Source organism: Tursiops truncatus, chromosome 7 (assembly GCF_011762595.2).
Source record: "Tursiops truncatus isolate mTurTru1 chromosome 7, mTurTru1.mat.Y, whole genome shotgun sequence".
Classification (NCBI taxonomy): Eukaryota; Metazoa; Chordata; class Mammalia; order Artiodactyla; family Delphinidae; genus Tursiops; species Tursiops truncatus.
This window is the reverse complement of record NC_047040.1, coordinates 62,593,163-62,610,117: the sequence shown is the minus strand read 5'-3', so window position 1 is coordinate 62,610,117 and position 16,955 is coordinate 62,593,163. Positions and strand designations below refer to the sequence as shown.

The 16,955-nt window shown below is 43.0% G+C and overlaps 1 protein-coding gene across 1 annotated transcript in view; it reads right to left on the bottom strand.

Annotated features, from left to right (window-relative positions):
- Positions 1-16,254, bottom strand: part of LRP2 (LDL receptor related protein 2) — a 198,196-nt gene extending 181,942 nt beyond the window's left edge. The window contains exon 1 of the mRNA XM_073806956.1: positions 15,618-16,254. Coding sequence (XP_073663057.1) covers positions 15,618-16,254 — 637 coding nt within the window. The remainder of the gene's footprint in view (positions 1-15,617) is intronic.
- Between the last annotated feature and the right edge of the window lie 701 nt (positions 16,255-16,955).

The window sequence follows — 16,955 nt, the reverse complement described above, 5'->3', positions numbered from 1 at the left end:
AAGTTTGAAATACTACGTCACGTGACATTTGGGGTCTGTGCTTTCAAGCCCTAAAGGTGAAAGTCCAAGTAAATGTTCTTGGGGGGTAGAAAGGCAAGATACAACGCCTGTCTTCTAATGCTTCCTTGTTTGACAGTTCCCCCTCCTAAAAAAAAAAAAAAAAAAAAAAAAAACCTGTATTTTTTCCTCAACAATTTCTATGGATAGAGAATGTGACAAGTGATTCCTTTATTTCAAAAGACACAGCATGGTGGCTGCTCTGCTGCATTGACCTAACCAAGAGCTGGTCAACTATGAATGATTTAGCATCAGGTTCCCTGTGGGGTTAAATGTTTACTGAAGGCTCACCAAGTGCCAGGACCTTGCATGCTCACAAGGTCCTTTAAATATTCCCAGGAACCTGTGGAGTAGAAATTACTAAGTAGTCCAGGAGACTGAAGCTCAGAGAGGTCAAATAGCCCAGAGGGGCACATCTGGAACGTGACAGAGCTAAATCTCCAAAACTCCAACAACACCAGGCAGCGCCCCAGACCAGGAAGGTTTGGCCACAGGTGAACTACATCCAGGGAAGACCCTTGAGATTGAGGATCCTTGGGTAGGTGGAGAAGGGGGCAGAGGGCGTGGCCAGAGAGCTTCCATAATAGTAGGAAGACCCCAAAATTTTGCTTAGCAGTCAGAGATGTAAATTTACATCACTGGTTTCAGCTCATTCCCACAATTGAGGCTGCCTTCTATACCTTCAAGAAAACTGTAGGAATTTTCTCTTTATAAAATGGAGTGATCTTAGCATTGAATTTTTGCAAATATGTAAATATATTGTAGCTCCTCAAAAGTTATTCAAGATGCCAAATATTCCTTCTAGAAGGAATCCTAAATAACCCTATAGCATCTGTCTCACAATGCAAATCCCCTGAGTGTTCAATGCCTTTCAGAAAATGCAATGGCATATTTGAGGGCATGGGGGACAGGTGGGTAATGTTCCAGCTCACATGTTTCATTGGAGACCAAGACATAATCATGTAAGCAGGGAAGGGAATTTTCAATTATAAAGATTCTAAAAAGTAAGAACATTCTAGTTGTATATTTGCATGGCATTTTAAACCTGCAATCAAGCTTTACTGACTAATGCAATCACTATATCCCAACATTTTGATAAATTCCTTCTAAATAGAACACCTAATTATCCATTAAAATTTATTTCTAGCTCAAAGCCGAATTGTCTCATGTTATTATATCCCTCATTCACTTTTCACTTAGAAAAAAGAAAGAAAATAAAACATTAAAAACTTCATAGTAAAAAGCTTATCCTGGAGTGAGTTTCATCATTACTTGCTACCTCCATTCTCCCTTAATGTTGCTATGTACATACTTCTTAAGTTTCATTCCCCTAAATCTTTTAAAATGTGCTGAGATGAAGGAGCAAAAGTGTCCTTTAGCCTGACTTTTCCTTAAAACCACATATTAAAAGGTACTCTGGTGTGTTCCTCTCGAACTATAACCAGCTAGTTCTCATTTGTCAGGTTGGCAGGAAGGGAATGAGATGAGGAGAAAAATCTCTAATTTGTCATCAATAAAATAAATCAGGAAATAAAGCCTTTAATCTTAAGAATATAATTTACTGATTTAGTCATTTATTTACAAAATTGATGGAAATTGTTAACAAGGAGTTAATTAATTTAAGTCACCTGATTACCACAGTTAATTAACCACACTGACTTAATCTTCTTTGAAAACATCAACTAATCATTTCCCAGGTGTCAAGGGGTAAATCGTTAAATAAAAAATAAACCTCTGTCCTCCTCTTCAAGGGAGATTTCTTGCGTGTGTTTTCTTTGCAGATTCCAATCTAGCAACAAGCCAAGTTTAGGCAATTTTTTTCCTATATGGCTATACTGAAAGAGCTTCCATCTTTCCAGTTTTTTCCTCCATACAATAAGGGGAAACCAGCCTTGCAAACTTACCATTCACCCATGTCATTTTGAATTACTTCAGAAATGAGCTAGAAACACTTCCTGAATTAAAATGAACAAATGAAAGGCAGAAATTGAGGCTTTCATGTGGGAAAGTGAGTTTTCAGAAAAAGAACTTAGAAACTTTATTTGGAGGGTGTGACTACAAAGGAATAGCATAAGGGAATCGAGGGAGTGGCGGGTTATTAAACTGTTCTAATCCCAATTGCGGTGCTGGTTACATGAATATATACACGTATGAAAATTTATAGAACTATACACACACCATTTTAGTCTACGTTAAATTTTTTTTTTTTCTTTTTTTTTTTGCGGTACACGGGCCTCTCTCTCACTGTTGTGGCCTCTCCCATTGCGGAGCACAGGCTCCAGACGCGCAGGCTCAGCGGCCATGGCTCACAGGCCCAGCCGCTCCGCCGCATGTGGGATCTTCCCAGACCAGGTCATGAACCCGTGTCCCCTGCATCGGCAGGCGGGCTCTCAACCACTGCGCCACCAGGGAAGCCCTACGTTAATTTTTTAAATAATAAAATAAAGCACTTCATTAAGGCTAATATTCAAGCCCACCCGTATGAAAGCTGTAAAATCTTATTCCCTTTTACACAGATAGAAAAATTAAGGCCAATTACTTGCCCCCCACCTCGAAAAAAGTGGAGGAGGTAGGGAGACTAAGGAAACCAGCCCTGTTAGAGAAAATCAGAAAGAATCCATCCCATGTGTCTCGTGTCAGTCCACTTCTCAATTAGTATATCCACTGCTTCTTGGCAAGAAAATAGAACCAGTTGTCTTTGATCTACCAATGCAACCCCAGCGCAAGAAGGCCCTGAAGGGAACCAAAGCCCCAGGTCACAGTGACAAACCACACTTGGACCTCCTAGAGAAAAAGAGGGCTAAAGGGCCTCAATCCAATACCGTTCCTCTTCCCTTCACTTTCTCATTCCTTCAATCAAAGCAAAATGCTTGAAAAATAAATCTGGATTACAGTGGGATTTTGTTGCACATATTCACAATCAGCAACAACTATTAAAGACCTCTTTGATTTCCCTTACAGGGAAGTGAAAGTGTTCAATACACTATGCATCCTTCTTAGCTCAAGTCCCATGTTCTCTCCTGTCTGCCCTGCTGGGTTTAATTATTTACAGCAAGAAGCATCTAATTTTTGCTGTCTCCGAGTTAGTACATTCAATTTTTAAACCATGCATTTTGTTTTTCACTAGAATCTTAGCTTCCAGTGATTACTTAGCAAATTCTTTCAACACCTCGCTGCACCAAATATTAGGGGAGAAGTAAATTTTTATGCCAGAAGTGAACTGGAAAAATAATTCAAAGTGGTGGTACATAAAAATTAACCATTTAGCAACAGATTTGGGAAATGTGTGGATTTCACTTTATTCATTTGCAAACTGTTTTTTTTATTGCATACTAACTAAGGAAGAACACTGGATTTCCTATCAATAGTCATCATTATGGTCTAGAAAAATTATAACTTCCATTTACACTAAATCCAAAAGCTTCCTCTCAACCTTACCTGATGCCGATGAATCCCGAAGGAATGATTGATAGAGTGCTGCAACTTTGTTGCTTTTAGGATCAACCTTTCCTTTTGTTCTAACAATTGTATTTCAGCTAAGCTAATTAGAGGAAGGAGAGCCTTACTAGAAAGTAAGAAGTGCTATCTTTGATATCCTTTTGACAGATTCACAGCAGAAGCTCCCCATAATGTCACCCTAAGGGAAAAGCACAAGCAATAATATCTTTTTTCCCCAGAAAAGCTGATTTAGGCAAAATAATTAGGAGATGAGGTTGGTCCCTTTCAGGACTCACCTTCTGGTGCCTTCTTCCCTTCTTTCGCACCACCACCGCAACAAACCATCAGCTTTGCGTCTCATTCTTTCTGAACCTCACGCTGACAAATGTTTACTGTGCGTTATTATCTCAACGAACTACTTTACCAGACGGGGTAAACATGTCTCACTTTAACCAGAGTTTCGGGGGGAAGAGTGTCTTACTCTAAAGAACTGGCTCTAATGGTGACAGAGCAGACATCTTTGGCCAGGGTGAGAGATGCTTTGGAGCCAAGAGATGTTTCAGCACTTCCAGCCCTTCCCGCCCTTCCGGCCCACAGGCAAACGCCTTCCCCATCTCCACACGATTAAACTTCTCAGCTGTAAAGAGTCTCAGTTCTCATTTGGTTGTTCATTACTTTCTTCTAGGACTTTGAATAAGAGAACTTAGTAGGAATTTTTCCATCAGTATTAAGCAACAGCAGACTTTAAAAATCTGTACATCACCGCCATCCCAAAGAAGAAGTTAGAATAGAACTCTCTGATTGGGGAAGGGTCTTCTGAATTAAAAGATGTGTAACTATAGAGAAGAGGACATTCCTAGATAAAGGAATGGTAGTATAGGAGAAAGTCAGCAAGCAGGAATCAGCCAGTACCAAAAGAGTATAGAGGGAAAACTAGGTTAAAATGGAAATGTACTCTTCAAGAGTAAGCTGTTTTGGATAGGCCCATGTGGCAGGAATCTCTCTGTCCTCTGTTGTACCCAGTTACACATGCCAAAGCATGATATAGTCTCCATTGACATGTAATGAATGAACGAATGAATGACTGCCAAAAGTAGCACAAAAATGCCCAAGAGTTGAGTTGCAAAGGTACCAGCTTCTGAAATGAGGTCACCTGATCATAATATGAGCCATTAAATGAGGGTTTGTTTGATTGATACAGAGGCGCTATCTTGCACTTGCTCCTACTTACCCACAGTGATAACACATAAGATTAAGGACTCTGGGTTCAAATCTTGGTTCCACCACTTAATAACTAGATGGCTGTGGGCAAATGACCTCACCTGTCTTTGCCTTGCTCCTTTATCCATAAAGTTCAAACTGTTAATAAAGAAGTGGGTAAAGTTACGCCTGTAAAACACTTAGGACTGTATCAGGCACATAGAAAGCACTCAAATTTTTTAGCAGTAGTTATGTCAGGTCATTCTCCCAACTTCTTCACCCATACATGCATGTCACTGAGTCACTCCTCTGCCTCTCACCTATTTGGTCACGGTTGCATTATGAAGTTATCAAAAGAATGGGGTCTAGGGACTTCCCTGGTGGTCCAGTGGTTAAGAATCCACCTTCCATTGTAGGGGACATGGGTTCGATCCCTGGTCAGGGAACTAAGATCCCACATGTTGTGGGGCAACTAAGCCCGCATGCCACAACTAGAGAGCCCATGTGCTGTAACGAAAGATCCCACATGCTGCAACTAAGACCCGACACAGCCAAATTAAAAAACAAAACAAAAAAAAAAGAATGGGGTCTAAAGTGAGAAAGATTGTGCCTACGGACAAGCAGCCACAGGCATTTTTCAGCAGTCTGGCCCTCTTCAGTTGGGCCCATTTTTGGTTCATTCATCAGGAACAAGACCCATGAATGTCCTGACTTGACATGTGATGTTCTTTCCTCCATAGTCTACGCCGCCTCCCCAAGTTGAGAAGCCACTCCCCTCTTCAAAGAGGGCCTTTTGTCTGATCAAGGCTGTTTTCACTGTGCCACGGTCTCAGACAGATTTCTTTTGTGTTCTGTTTAAACACAGAATGACAGTCCACTAACATAAAGTCTAAAAACTTTGGCTTATCTTTTTGTAGAAGCAACTGTATCAAATCTGTCCCTAAAATAGCCCCATTCTGTATGTACAGGGGATCCTCACAGGGTAACCAAGTGTCTGGGGTAGAAGTGAAAAAGGCTGATGCAGAATCCGCTACTATCAAATGCACTGGGATTCATCAGTAGTTGGGGGGCAGTGAGGCAGAGGAAGGGGGAGAGTCAAATGGAGAGAAACAGCGTTGCTAAGCCACTTGTTTCGATAGAGACAGCAATTTTCTTTTTTCCCCATCAGGACCTTGATGAGGCCTCCAGAAGCCCGGCAGAATTAAGGGCTGGCAATACCAAGGACGTGGTGATGAGCTTAGGCTGCCCTTCTTGGTTTTAGCACTCACGGTGACATCTATCCATCATTCATTCAACTTGTATGTATTTAGTTAGCCCTATTATGGACACTAGGGATAAGTCAATGAATAAGACAGAAAAATACCTGCCCTCTTGGAATTCATATCTTAGGGAAGAGACAACAAAGTAAATTAAAAAAAACAAATAAATTATGTCCATCATGTCAGAGGGTGTTAAGTGCAATGAAGAAAGTAAGAGAAAAAAATCAGAGAAGGTGACACTGAGAAAGTGACATATAAGCAGTGACCTATCGAAGGTGAGGGACAAGTCATACACAGTCTGAGGCAAGAATGTTCAGGAAGAGAGAAAGCCAGTATTTAGGCCTTAAGGTGCTCACTGCGTTGGGGAAAAAGCAAGAATATCATTGCACCTAGAGCAACGTGAGTGGGAGAGAGAAGGAGATAGTTCAGGGAGGTGATGTGCAGGCCAGATGGTTAGGGTCTACTTGGACACTGACTCTTTATGAGCTGGGAAGCAATGATAGACAGGTAGATGAGGAGATGTACCACCCAGATTCCCCTTCAAGGAAGGACCAGCTGCAGGGAAGGACTTTCTACCTACACTGAGCTCCTCTGAGGTCCATCTCAGTTGTAGAATAAGGTACCTTGCCAGGGCAGGCCACATCTAGCAACTGAGGGAGGCCATTTCAGCCTGACACATAGAACACTCTCTCTGCCAACTGTAGCTCCAGAACTCCCCACTGGGTCAAGCAAGACCTTGTTACAGTTCAGTTTCTTCCTCTGCCTATTTCTGCTTCCTCCCCTTCCCTTCACAGACACTGATCTGAATAAATATCTTGCATTCCAAACTCCATCTCAGTGTCTGTTTCTGGAAAACCCACCTAGTGTGGGACAAAAGCCATTGGAGCTTTTGAGCAGAGGAGTGACAGGATCTGACTGGTTTCTAAAAGGGGGTTGAGAGTTGACAGAAGGGGGACAGAAGGGAAGCAGGTGATCAGTAGGGAAGCTATTGCAATAATCCAGGTAAGACGTGACCATGACTTGGATCAATGCAGTAGTGGTAAAGACGAAAAGTGGTTGGATTCTACATGTATTCTGATGATCGAAACAATGGGATTGTCTGACGTATTGGATGTGAGGTATAAAAGAAAAAGAGGAGTCAGAGCAGAGTCCAAGGTTTGGAGTCTGAACAAGGATGGAGAAGCCACTTACTAATATGGGGAAATCTATGGAGAAAGCAGGTTTGGGGCATTAGTGGAGATCAGGAGTTCAGTTTTTGGACATAAGTCTGAAATGACTATATTGCACAACCAGGTGGATATATCAAATAAGCAGTTGGACATATAGGACTAGAGTTTAGGGTAGGGTCTGGATTACACTCATAAATTTGTAAGTTGTCTGCATACAGATGGTATTTAAAGAGACAGGATGAGGCAACCAAAGTAATGTAGATAGAGATGAAAAGTAATCAGGAAGGTGGATGAGAACAAGCATGAGAAACCAAGGAGAGGCCAGCAAGGAAGGAAGGAAACTAGGAGAATGTGGTTTCATGGAGGAAGGCAGGACACACTGTGTGCAACGTTGCTAATCAGCTAAACAAGATGAGAGCTGAGAATGGATCTTTGGATTTAACAACATGGAGGTCATCGGTGACCTTGGCCAAAGACATACCTGTTGGGGGGGGGGGCGCGGAAAAAACTTGAATGGCATGGATTTGAGAACAACTGACGCGAAACTACAGTGGATAAAGACAAATCTGCCTGGTGGTCCCAGTGGTTGGGACTCTGTGCTCTCACTGCCAAGGGTCTGGGCTCAGTCCCTGGTTGGGGAGCTGGGATTTGCAAGCTGTGTGGCACAGCCAAAAAAAAAAAAAAAAAAAGACAAATCTGCCAAGGGATTTTTGCCAAGAAACAGAGAAAATAGGTGATAGCAAGAAGGAATGTGTGGAAAAGAAGATTTCATGAAAGGAGACAAATGGTGAGAGGTGAGAGAGAATGTGATCTAGAACATGAATGAACTGGTTGCACTACAGAGCATGGAAAGTTCATCCAGAGTAACAGGAGGAAAGACAAAATACACAGGCTGAAGCTCAAGTGATGATGGCTGAGCTACGGGAGTTTGTGGAGTTCTGTTGATTGCGTCTATTTTCACGTTTATAAGAAGCAACGTTGTCTGAGCAGGTGGTGTTGGATGGAGGTTTGAGAAAAGAGGACCAGACTGCTGAGGGTGGAGGCAAGGAAGTGATGCTAACGATGGGCCATAAAATACAAGCTGAGGAAGTGAATAACTGAGGAATTTGAAGGGCAGTGAAGAGGTGGCAGGAGCAATGGACTATAAGTACCAGTGGGATCAACAAAGAGTTGGGCTTAGGATATAAAGTGAATGAGCTACAAGGTTTTCCAATACTCCCATACCAAACATAGACGGCTGCTTTAGATTCCAATGAGTTCTGCCCGGGATTCTCTTGAGATGAATCCCTGACTTGGGTGGAAAAGGGTAAGAAGACCTCCAACAGTAGTTGGAAGTAGTAGCTCAAAGAATCTCAGGTTCTTAGAGTGGGAGGAAGGGCATCAAGGGTGTCCAGGGAAAGAACAAAGAATCTAATTAAGACACAAATAGTAGCTACAGGGAGGGACTGTCATGTTGGCCAGGAAAGGAGACCGCCAGGAATGGGGGCAGTACTTCATATCACCCTCAGATATAAAAGAGAAGTTTTCCTCCTTACTCTAACTACCTTTTAACATCCCCACCCAAAAGAAAGAACAGATTTAACAGAGTATACTTCACTGCTACTGGAAGGAATTTGCCATGGCAAATTAGTTTCAGTTTACAAAACTAAAATCAGACAGGTTACCCAGATCAGTTTTTCCCAAATTGTCTGACTCTCAGAATTACTCAACAAAACAGATTCCATACTTCTTATTTAGTAAGTGTGGGTTTTGGCCTAAGAATCTACATACCATTTAAAACTCCCCATGTGATTTTGATGATATGCCAAATGTAGGAAGCTAGGTGATTTCCATCTAGGGACCCTAGAGATTATAGCATTCTATAAATCATGATGAAATAACGCTTTTGAGAACATAGCTGAAATCTTCTCAAAGTTGAATTGTTCTTAGATAGGATCAAGAAAACATGTAGCCCCATTTGTCCTGGCAGCTATAATATAACAATATGGGAAGCCAGGCTGAAAACAAAGCTGAAACCTAGAGGGGAGTAGAGTCAATAAAAATACAAAGAGAGAGAACTGGAGCCATGACTGCACCTCACCTGAACCCCGCTATGACTCAGACGTTTTTACTTACATGAGCCAATAAATACCCTTAATTGTTTAAGCCAATTTGAGGTGGGTTTTCTGTTTCTTGCAACAAAAAGTATCCTCCACACCCTTCCCACATCAAAATCAAACCTGTGTGGAAGTACACACTAGCATTTTCTCCTCCCCTTTAGTGAGATTAAAAGGTAGGTAAGATTGACATATGAAAAAGATTTCTATCCTTAAATTCAATTTTATTTGAGGATTTCCCTATTGAAATAATGAATTTCGATTTTTCAGCCTTTACTGAGAAAAACTTCTCCTTGTTAATGAGATTAAAAACCAAAGAACTGGACCCAAGGTGACAAGCAAATCTCTGACACTATAAGACAGGATGTTTTTATATGAGAATCCAAGAAAGTCTAGCATAACAGAATTGTAGCTGCGGTCTTCTTCCCCTTTATTGGGTTTCCTCAACACCCGCTGGACACTCAAAAGTAGGTATGCTATTACTTAATGTGAATCAGTGAGTAAAGCCTTATTTTAAAAGTTACTAAGAATCTGCATGAGGCTGATGGTACATAAACTTAAAGGAGAGCTCTGGTATTGCTTCCAAACTTGGGATCTCAAGATCTGGACGATAAACAAGCCATTGTATCCATGGTAACAGTGGCTTAACTTTTCAATGCACAGAATGGTAATTACATTTCCTGCTTTCATTCATTTCTCACTGTTTCCAATAACCTTGGGGGTTAGGCATGATCTGAGGGCTAATGACCAAAAGCATAGAGATTTTAACATGAAACTTCACATTGTCTAATCTGTCATTTTCTTGAAGAGACTTATATTTCCAGGAAACTGATGTTTCCAGTTTCTTGGTACATGATATTAGAAATAAGACTTAAAGACCAGCAAAATAACCATCGGCATAGAGTGCAAATGTTTGGCATTTCTGAATTAATCCGGTGAAGTGTGAAAGACAACTATTCTACCATTTATAGAAGAAGACCCTAGGGTATATGCTAAGGACTCTTAGATTTGCACCAAGGTGCATTTTGTCTCCATAGAAGCATCTTAATATGTCTCCAAACCCTTCTTCTCTCTTCTTTCTCTCTACCTCTTTCTCACAGCCAAGGTCTAGTGCCTGGAAAAGGGACAACATCTTGGGAATAAAAACAAATGAAGTAAGTTGGAAAAGGAGCAAGGACCTAGGACTCACTGAAAAATGAAATCCTACAATGGACTCAAGAGCTCCTTGCTTTGATCTCTCAGCTCATTTTATAGAACATTCCTGTCCATCACAAAGTTCTGCTCCAAATAAGAATCCTTTAGGCTACAAGCAAATCTTCTAGTTGCAACATGACCACACAAACACAGCACCATGTCTTTTGCCTTAAATGTTTCCAATACTTTTCCCCCTTCAATTATTGAGTTACCCCAGGACTGCCTGCTCTTGAGAAATTTCTACAGCCTTTTCAAGTCTGTCTTCATACATAACGTGGAAAAATGGTTTTATCTGATAAGGTGTTCTAGACGCATGTTGTTTTTGCAGCCCTACATCTGTTCACAATTCTCCTGGGAGCCTTACCCAATTTTCCCTCTGGGGTCTAGCCTTAGTCTATGACTCCAGGGACCAAGCATGTGACTCAAGTCTAAGCTATAGGCACACTTCACATCCCTGGATACAGTGATTGGTTCTCCGATAAGCTTATGACCTAAGCAGAGCCCCTGAAATGCAACTGAGACTTTTGCAGAGAACAATTAAGACAGAAACTCTTGCTCTTTCCCATTGGACATGACATGAAAGGATGTGGCTCCAGAAGCCATTAACAGCCATCTTATAACACCAGAGAAGAACACGCTAGAGAACAGAGTCATCTCAGGGCCAGAAGATAGAAAGAGAATCCAGATCAGCATGACATATGCTGAGCCCCCATTTGTACTAGGTTGAACCAAGTGAAGTTGCCATATTTGACTATTTCTGACCTAGAAAAACAGCAAAATCCCATATGGTTCAGCCTAACGGCTCTACCTTTTCAATTCCATATTTCAATAAACTTCCCTTTTGGCTTCAAGCAGTTTAACTTAGGTTTCTGTCATTCACAAACATGAGAATTTAGACTACTATGTAAAGTTGTTGTAGTCACTAAAGCACTATGTCAAACATGCCCAGGAATATCACTCAAAGGATCGGTTGTATTAAAAAAATAAAAATAAAAAAAGGATACCAAGATACAATATCTTCTCCTCAAGTTTGGAAAAAGTTAGATCCTTGAAGAAGGCAGTAATGATGGATAGAAGAATATATGAGACCTCACAGTGTAAAGAACACTTCACACGCACCTCAGTTAATTGGCATAGCCACCCTATCAGGTAGACATATGCCTGTTTTACAGATAAAACCAAGCCAGAGCAGTTGAGTACACTGTAATGAATTTCCCAGATAGCAAACGGCAGGGGCAAGTTTCAAACCCAGATCCCCTAACCCCAAAATCTCACACTCTTCCTACTTTGTCTCACAATGCTAAGACTGTCAAGAAATCAATTAGGAAACATTTGCACAGACCCCTATAGAAACATGGGGAGCATCAAAGAAATGTCTCTGACATTTCAAAACATCTACCAACCTGATCATTCTAAAGAAGCAGCCCAAAACACGGAGGCTGGAACATGTCAAATCTTTCTAATATTGGTGAGATCATAGCCAGAGTTATTAGGAACTAGAGAATGACGATCTCAGAATCTTAAAGGCAAAGTTGCAGACCATTTTAATTGTGAAACCTAGATTCCTCTTTTCAGTTCTCATCCTCCTTAACCTTTCTGCAGTGTTGATACTGCTGACTCACTAGCACACTGTGGATACTTATTAATAAATGTTTGTGGAATGCCACAGTGGTGACAATTTTTTTTAATTCCTCAAGATCACAAAGTTAATAGAATATGATATAACTATTTGAGTTATACCAACTCTTTTCAATTCAACAAACTGCTGTAAGCACCTCAACTTTCTACATACCTTGTTCTAGCTACTAGGACTTAGCAGAAACCCCAAAGACAACATTGCAATGTGCTTCTAGTCACATGGGAAATACATTTAAGTTCTTGATATCATTATTTTAAAATGATTTCTTTAACTTTTAATTTACATTTTTTGAAACCTGTCAGTGTTCTTAGAGCACATGACTAAAGAACATGGACAGTGATTAACCATGACCGAATAATTACCTTGAATAAGACTAAAAATCTAGTCATGTAGCAGCCTTCACTACAAAACCCAGAGACCTTCAGGAATATGCTCTGATGGCCCAAGGTTTTGAAAAATGGATCCAGAGGCAGAGACTTTGGGAGTTGGGGTGCTGACATGGCATAAGTTCTGGACCAAGCTAAAAACACATGGTTATCATAAGATTCAGCTTAGGCCTGAGACAGGTGACCCAGCCAACTGAAGATTCGCCAAGATCAAATCTCTTCATCATACTTTGCCTCATCTGATAAGTCAGGATCAACAAAAAAGGAATCTAGAAATTTCCTCAACCTGGGGACATTTAGAGGACATGTCTCTAAAAAAGGTCCTGTAGAATGAGGAGAGGAGACTCAGGTTCAGATCCTGGCTCTATCACAGGTCATATGCCCTTAGGCAAGGCACTTAATCCCCACCCTTTCACTCCCTTTCAGTCTCCCTCCAGGGTTTAGTTACTTATCTATAAAATAATGCAAGAAGACCAGTTGATATCTAAGGTTATTAAAGTTTCTATTAAAACAGGACAAGCACACTGTTGAAGGGAGTTTAAGCAGAAGCCCCAAAGACTGGCAAGGAAGAACTTCAATTAGAGAAAGAGAAGCCAACTGCTGTGAAATGAAAGCAGAAGCAGGTATCAGAGATGTGATGGAACCAAAATGTTGCCTGTTTGTTGTTGGCCACACAATCCTTTTAACCATATAAACTGCACCCAAAGATGTAATTGTCATAAAAGCTGATACCAGTAAGGGCACAACCAAACTTCTGTTGGATGAAAGAATATCATTGTCCTGAGAATCAATACCATTTTCTCAAAAAACTTCAAATCACATCCTGGAATCTGGGAATTCCTCAAAGAAATGTTAAATGGAAAATGCTTAAAGACTTTCCTATGTGCATTTGGAAATTAGAAATATGAGTAGTAAGCAAAAAAAAAAAGTAACATTTATTGTTGATCAATATAATAAAAAGAGCTGCTAGTTTATTTATGAAAACTGTCTACCATGCCTTACACCACACTAAGCACATTTATCTCTTTATGTTCGTAAAATGTCATGGAATAGATTCTCTCATCAGCATACCAATTTTACAGATAAGCAATCTGAGCCATGAAAAGTTAAATGACTTCCCCAAGGTCACACAGCTAGAAAGTAGTGAAGCCATTGATGGAGTTCAGGCCCTCCCACATTTTTTTTTTCTTAAACAGCATTATACAAAATAGAGGACAATGCAAATAATTTTTAGCTACAGATATGTGATTTTTTTGAAAGACTAACTATGACACTCTTTCCAACTTCTAATGATACAAAGTTTGCAGTAAGATCTTACCTGAAATATTTTATGCTAAAATAAGGGCATTTACACTGTCATCATACTTTACTTCATCTAAATCAAAAATCAATACAACAGGAATCTAGAAATCTTCTTAAACACCCAGGCTGAGGACATTCAGGGGACATGTATGTAAAAATGATCAAGGAGGACTGGGAGTGAGGATAGTAGGATTCAGGTGATAGAAACCAGAAAAGAGTTTCTGAAAATATCTAGTTATGAGCAGTAAGCAGATTTTACATTATGTGGCAAAAACTTGCAAAATGCCCCTCAGTTTCCTTAGTAATTTCACATGCGGACAGTAACTTAGGGGGCATGACATTTTTGGTACAAAAGAGATAGAGAGCCACATACAGTAGGAGTTAAATTATAGCCTCTGGAGTCAGAATCTCTTGGATTTGCCTCACAGCTCTGTGATTTCCTAGCAGCATGACCTTGGGCAAGTTAATTGCTCTATGCCTCCATTTCCCATCTGTAAAACTGAAATAGTAAGAGTACTTACTTCAAAGTGGTATGGTAAAGATTAAATGTCAAGAAGTGTAAAATATTTAGAACAGGGCCTGCCACATATATAAGTATATGATATGTTACTATTACTATACATATTATTATTATGTTATTATTATTATAGAATGAAAGATGGATGGGTCTAAACTACCAAGAAGAGTAAGTACAGGTTATTTGGTGACTAAACCATCACTCCAGGGAAGAGAACATCTGTTTTGGTTGTATGCGGACAACCCAGATGTATCCCAGTTGAATCCGGACAACATTTCCTTTTGCCAGGCACTGACAGGAACATACAGTAAATCCTATGGCTATATTTAGGACACGAGATATATATAACCCTAAGCACTGCAGTAAACCCTCCACAATAATAATAAATCCTCTTTCTGTGTTACCAACAGTGAGAAAAGGTGTTCAAAGTTAGAATTATTGACGTTCTCCCCCTGCCTCCCCTCCTTTTCCAAAGATTTTTACACAACCAGTGGGATTTGTTGGCGTTTCCAAACTTCTTCCCAGGAAGTCTGCAATGGGTACTGCTAGGAGTTGCTGTATAATTACTTAGTTGATTCCTTCTAAGGAGCTTACGCTAAGAATTGAGGAAAGAAAGCAAATTAACCATTTGAATACATGCCACGGCCCATCCACAAGCCCTCCCCTCTCTCCGTCATCAATGGGGGCTTCTGCAGTCCCCACCCGTCAATCCCAATATGTGATCCAGGGAAATCAATTTATTGCTTTGGCTAATCCTACAACAATAGGGGTTTCATTTTCATTGTAGGGCAATTAAGTTGTCCGAGCAGGAGGGGAAGGGGGGGTCTCCCATTCCCCACAGACAGATTAGTCCCCGTGGAGGCAGCAGAGTTCGCTCTGTCTGTCTGGCGGTCGGTCACACGCAGCTCTTGGCTGCTACCTAGCAACGCAAAGCCAGGGAGAGAGCTCGCTGCTTCCCCTGCCTCCTCGCCCTTCCCATTCATCCCTAGCTTCCTCTCTCTCTCCCTCTCTCCCTCTCTCTCTCCCTCTCCCTCTCTCTCCCCGCTCTCTCTTTCCCCTCCTTCTCTCCCTTTTACTCTCTACTTGCTTGTCTTCTCTCCTTTTCATCTATTTTTATTCTCTCCACTACTTGCTCCTCCTCTTTCCCTCGCCTGTTTCTGTAAAAAAACGAAAACTCCCCGACGACTTGAGAGAAGTTTACAGCTCTTCATAGCAGAAACTTTCTCCATTCGAGCCCTCAAAACTCTGGCCGCGCAGACGGGCCCATTCATCAACACAAAAGCCCCCCCCTCCCGGGTGGAAAGGGAAACCCTTCAAGAAAACGCTGCAGCACATCAGCCGCTCTCTCGACCAATCCCACCTCCCGGCCTTATCTTGGCTCGTAAATGATCTTTATCGAAATACGGTCTCTTGGGGGTCACGGCGAGACCAAGTTTCGCTGCTGAAGAGAGGCGGGGTGCTCGAGCCCGCAGCCTGGGCGCGCGAAGGGACTCGCGGGCCGGGCGCTGCAGGTGGAAAACTGCGCACCGAGCAGCGCCAAGGACCGCTCGGCCCCGGAGAGAGTAAACCAGCGGGGGGAGCAGGCTGCGGACTCGCGGGGAGAACCGCAAAGTGCCTTCCAGAAGGGTTGGGACAAACCCCGATGGGAACAAAGGCGGGGTCCCCGTGGGGTGCGCTGTCACCGAAACCGGAGGGGCTGCTTTCTCAAGTTTGCGACAGCTCACTTCCCGGGCGGGCGAAAGAGGGGCGCTCCCGCTCTGCCAGCGCTGGGCAACCTGAGCGCCCCAGGGGGAGCCGCCGCGCCGCCGCCCGCTCCTGGCCTCTGCCGGCCGCGGTCCCCTCCGCCTGTCCGCGGACCCGACCCTGCCCCAGGCGGGGAAGTCCGGCGCTCCGCGCGGAACTCCGGCCGGTGAGCTCTTACCTCGGCCCCTGGCCGGCGCCAGGCAGGCGGCGAAAGCCAGCAGCAGCGTGCACGCCGCCGACGCCCTACGCTCCATCCCCGCGACGGTCCGGGTCCCCGGCCTCGCCGTTCCTTCCCCGGGAGGTGGGCGCGCGTCGCACTCAGCACTGCAGCGCCTCCACTGGAGAGCGCTCCTTCAGGCCCGCACCTCGGCGGGCTCCCAGTGGCAGAAAGCCGGGCCCCGCGCCCGAGGCATCCCGTTTTCTACCCGCGCCAGTCCCCACCCTCCAGACAGTGCATAAAGCCGTTTAGACCCGCCCGCCCCGGAACTAGCATGCGGGAATCCCGCGGGGCAGGCCCCCTGCCGCCCGGCCCGCCCCCTGCACTTTGCAGCTCCGAGAGGAGCGGGGACCCGAACACACGCGTGCACACTCACGCATGCACTCCTACAGAAATAGCCTCGCGCACACAGAGGCACATACTCCTCACACGCAGTCTCATACGCTCCCTCGCGCGCACACACGCACACGTGCACTTACACTTCCCAGGTACACGCGGTCATTCATACGCGCACACACGCCCCTAACAGTCACACACTCACACTGACACACTCACACGCGGGCAGGATTGGCCTCCGCACTGAAGTCCGCTAGGCGGTCCACGCGGATATCTGCCACCTATACAGTTTTTGAAAAGGGGGGGGGGGGGGAAATAAGAGAAGGAAGAGAAGGGAAGGGGAAAGAGAAGTAAAGAGGCTGTTGGAGAGGTTTGAGACCATTCTCTAGTCTGCAATCCTCA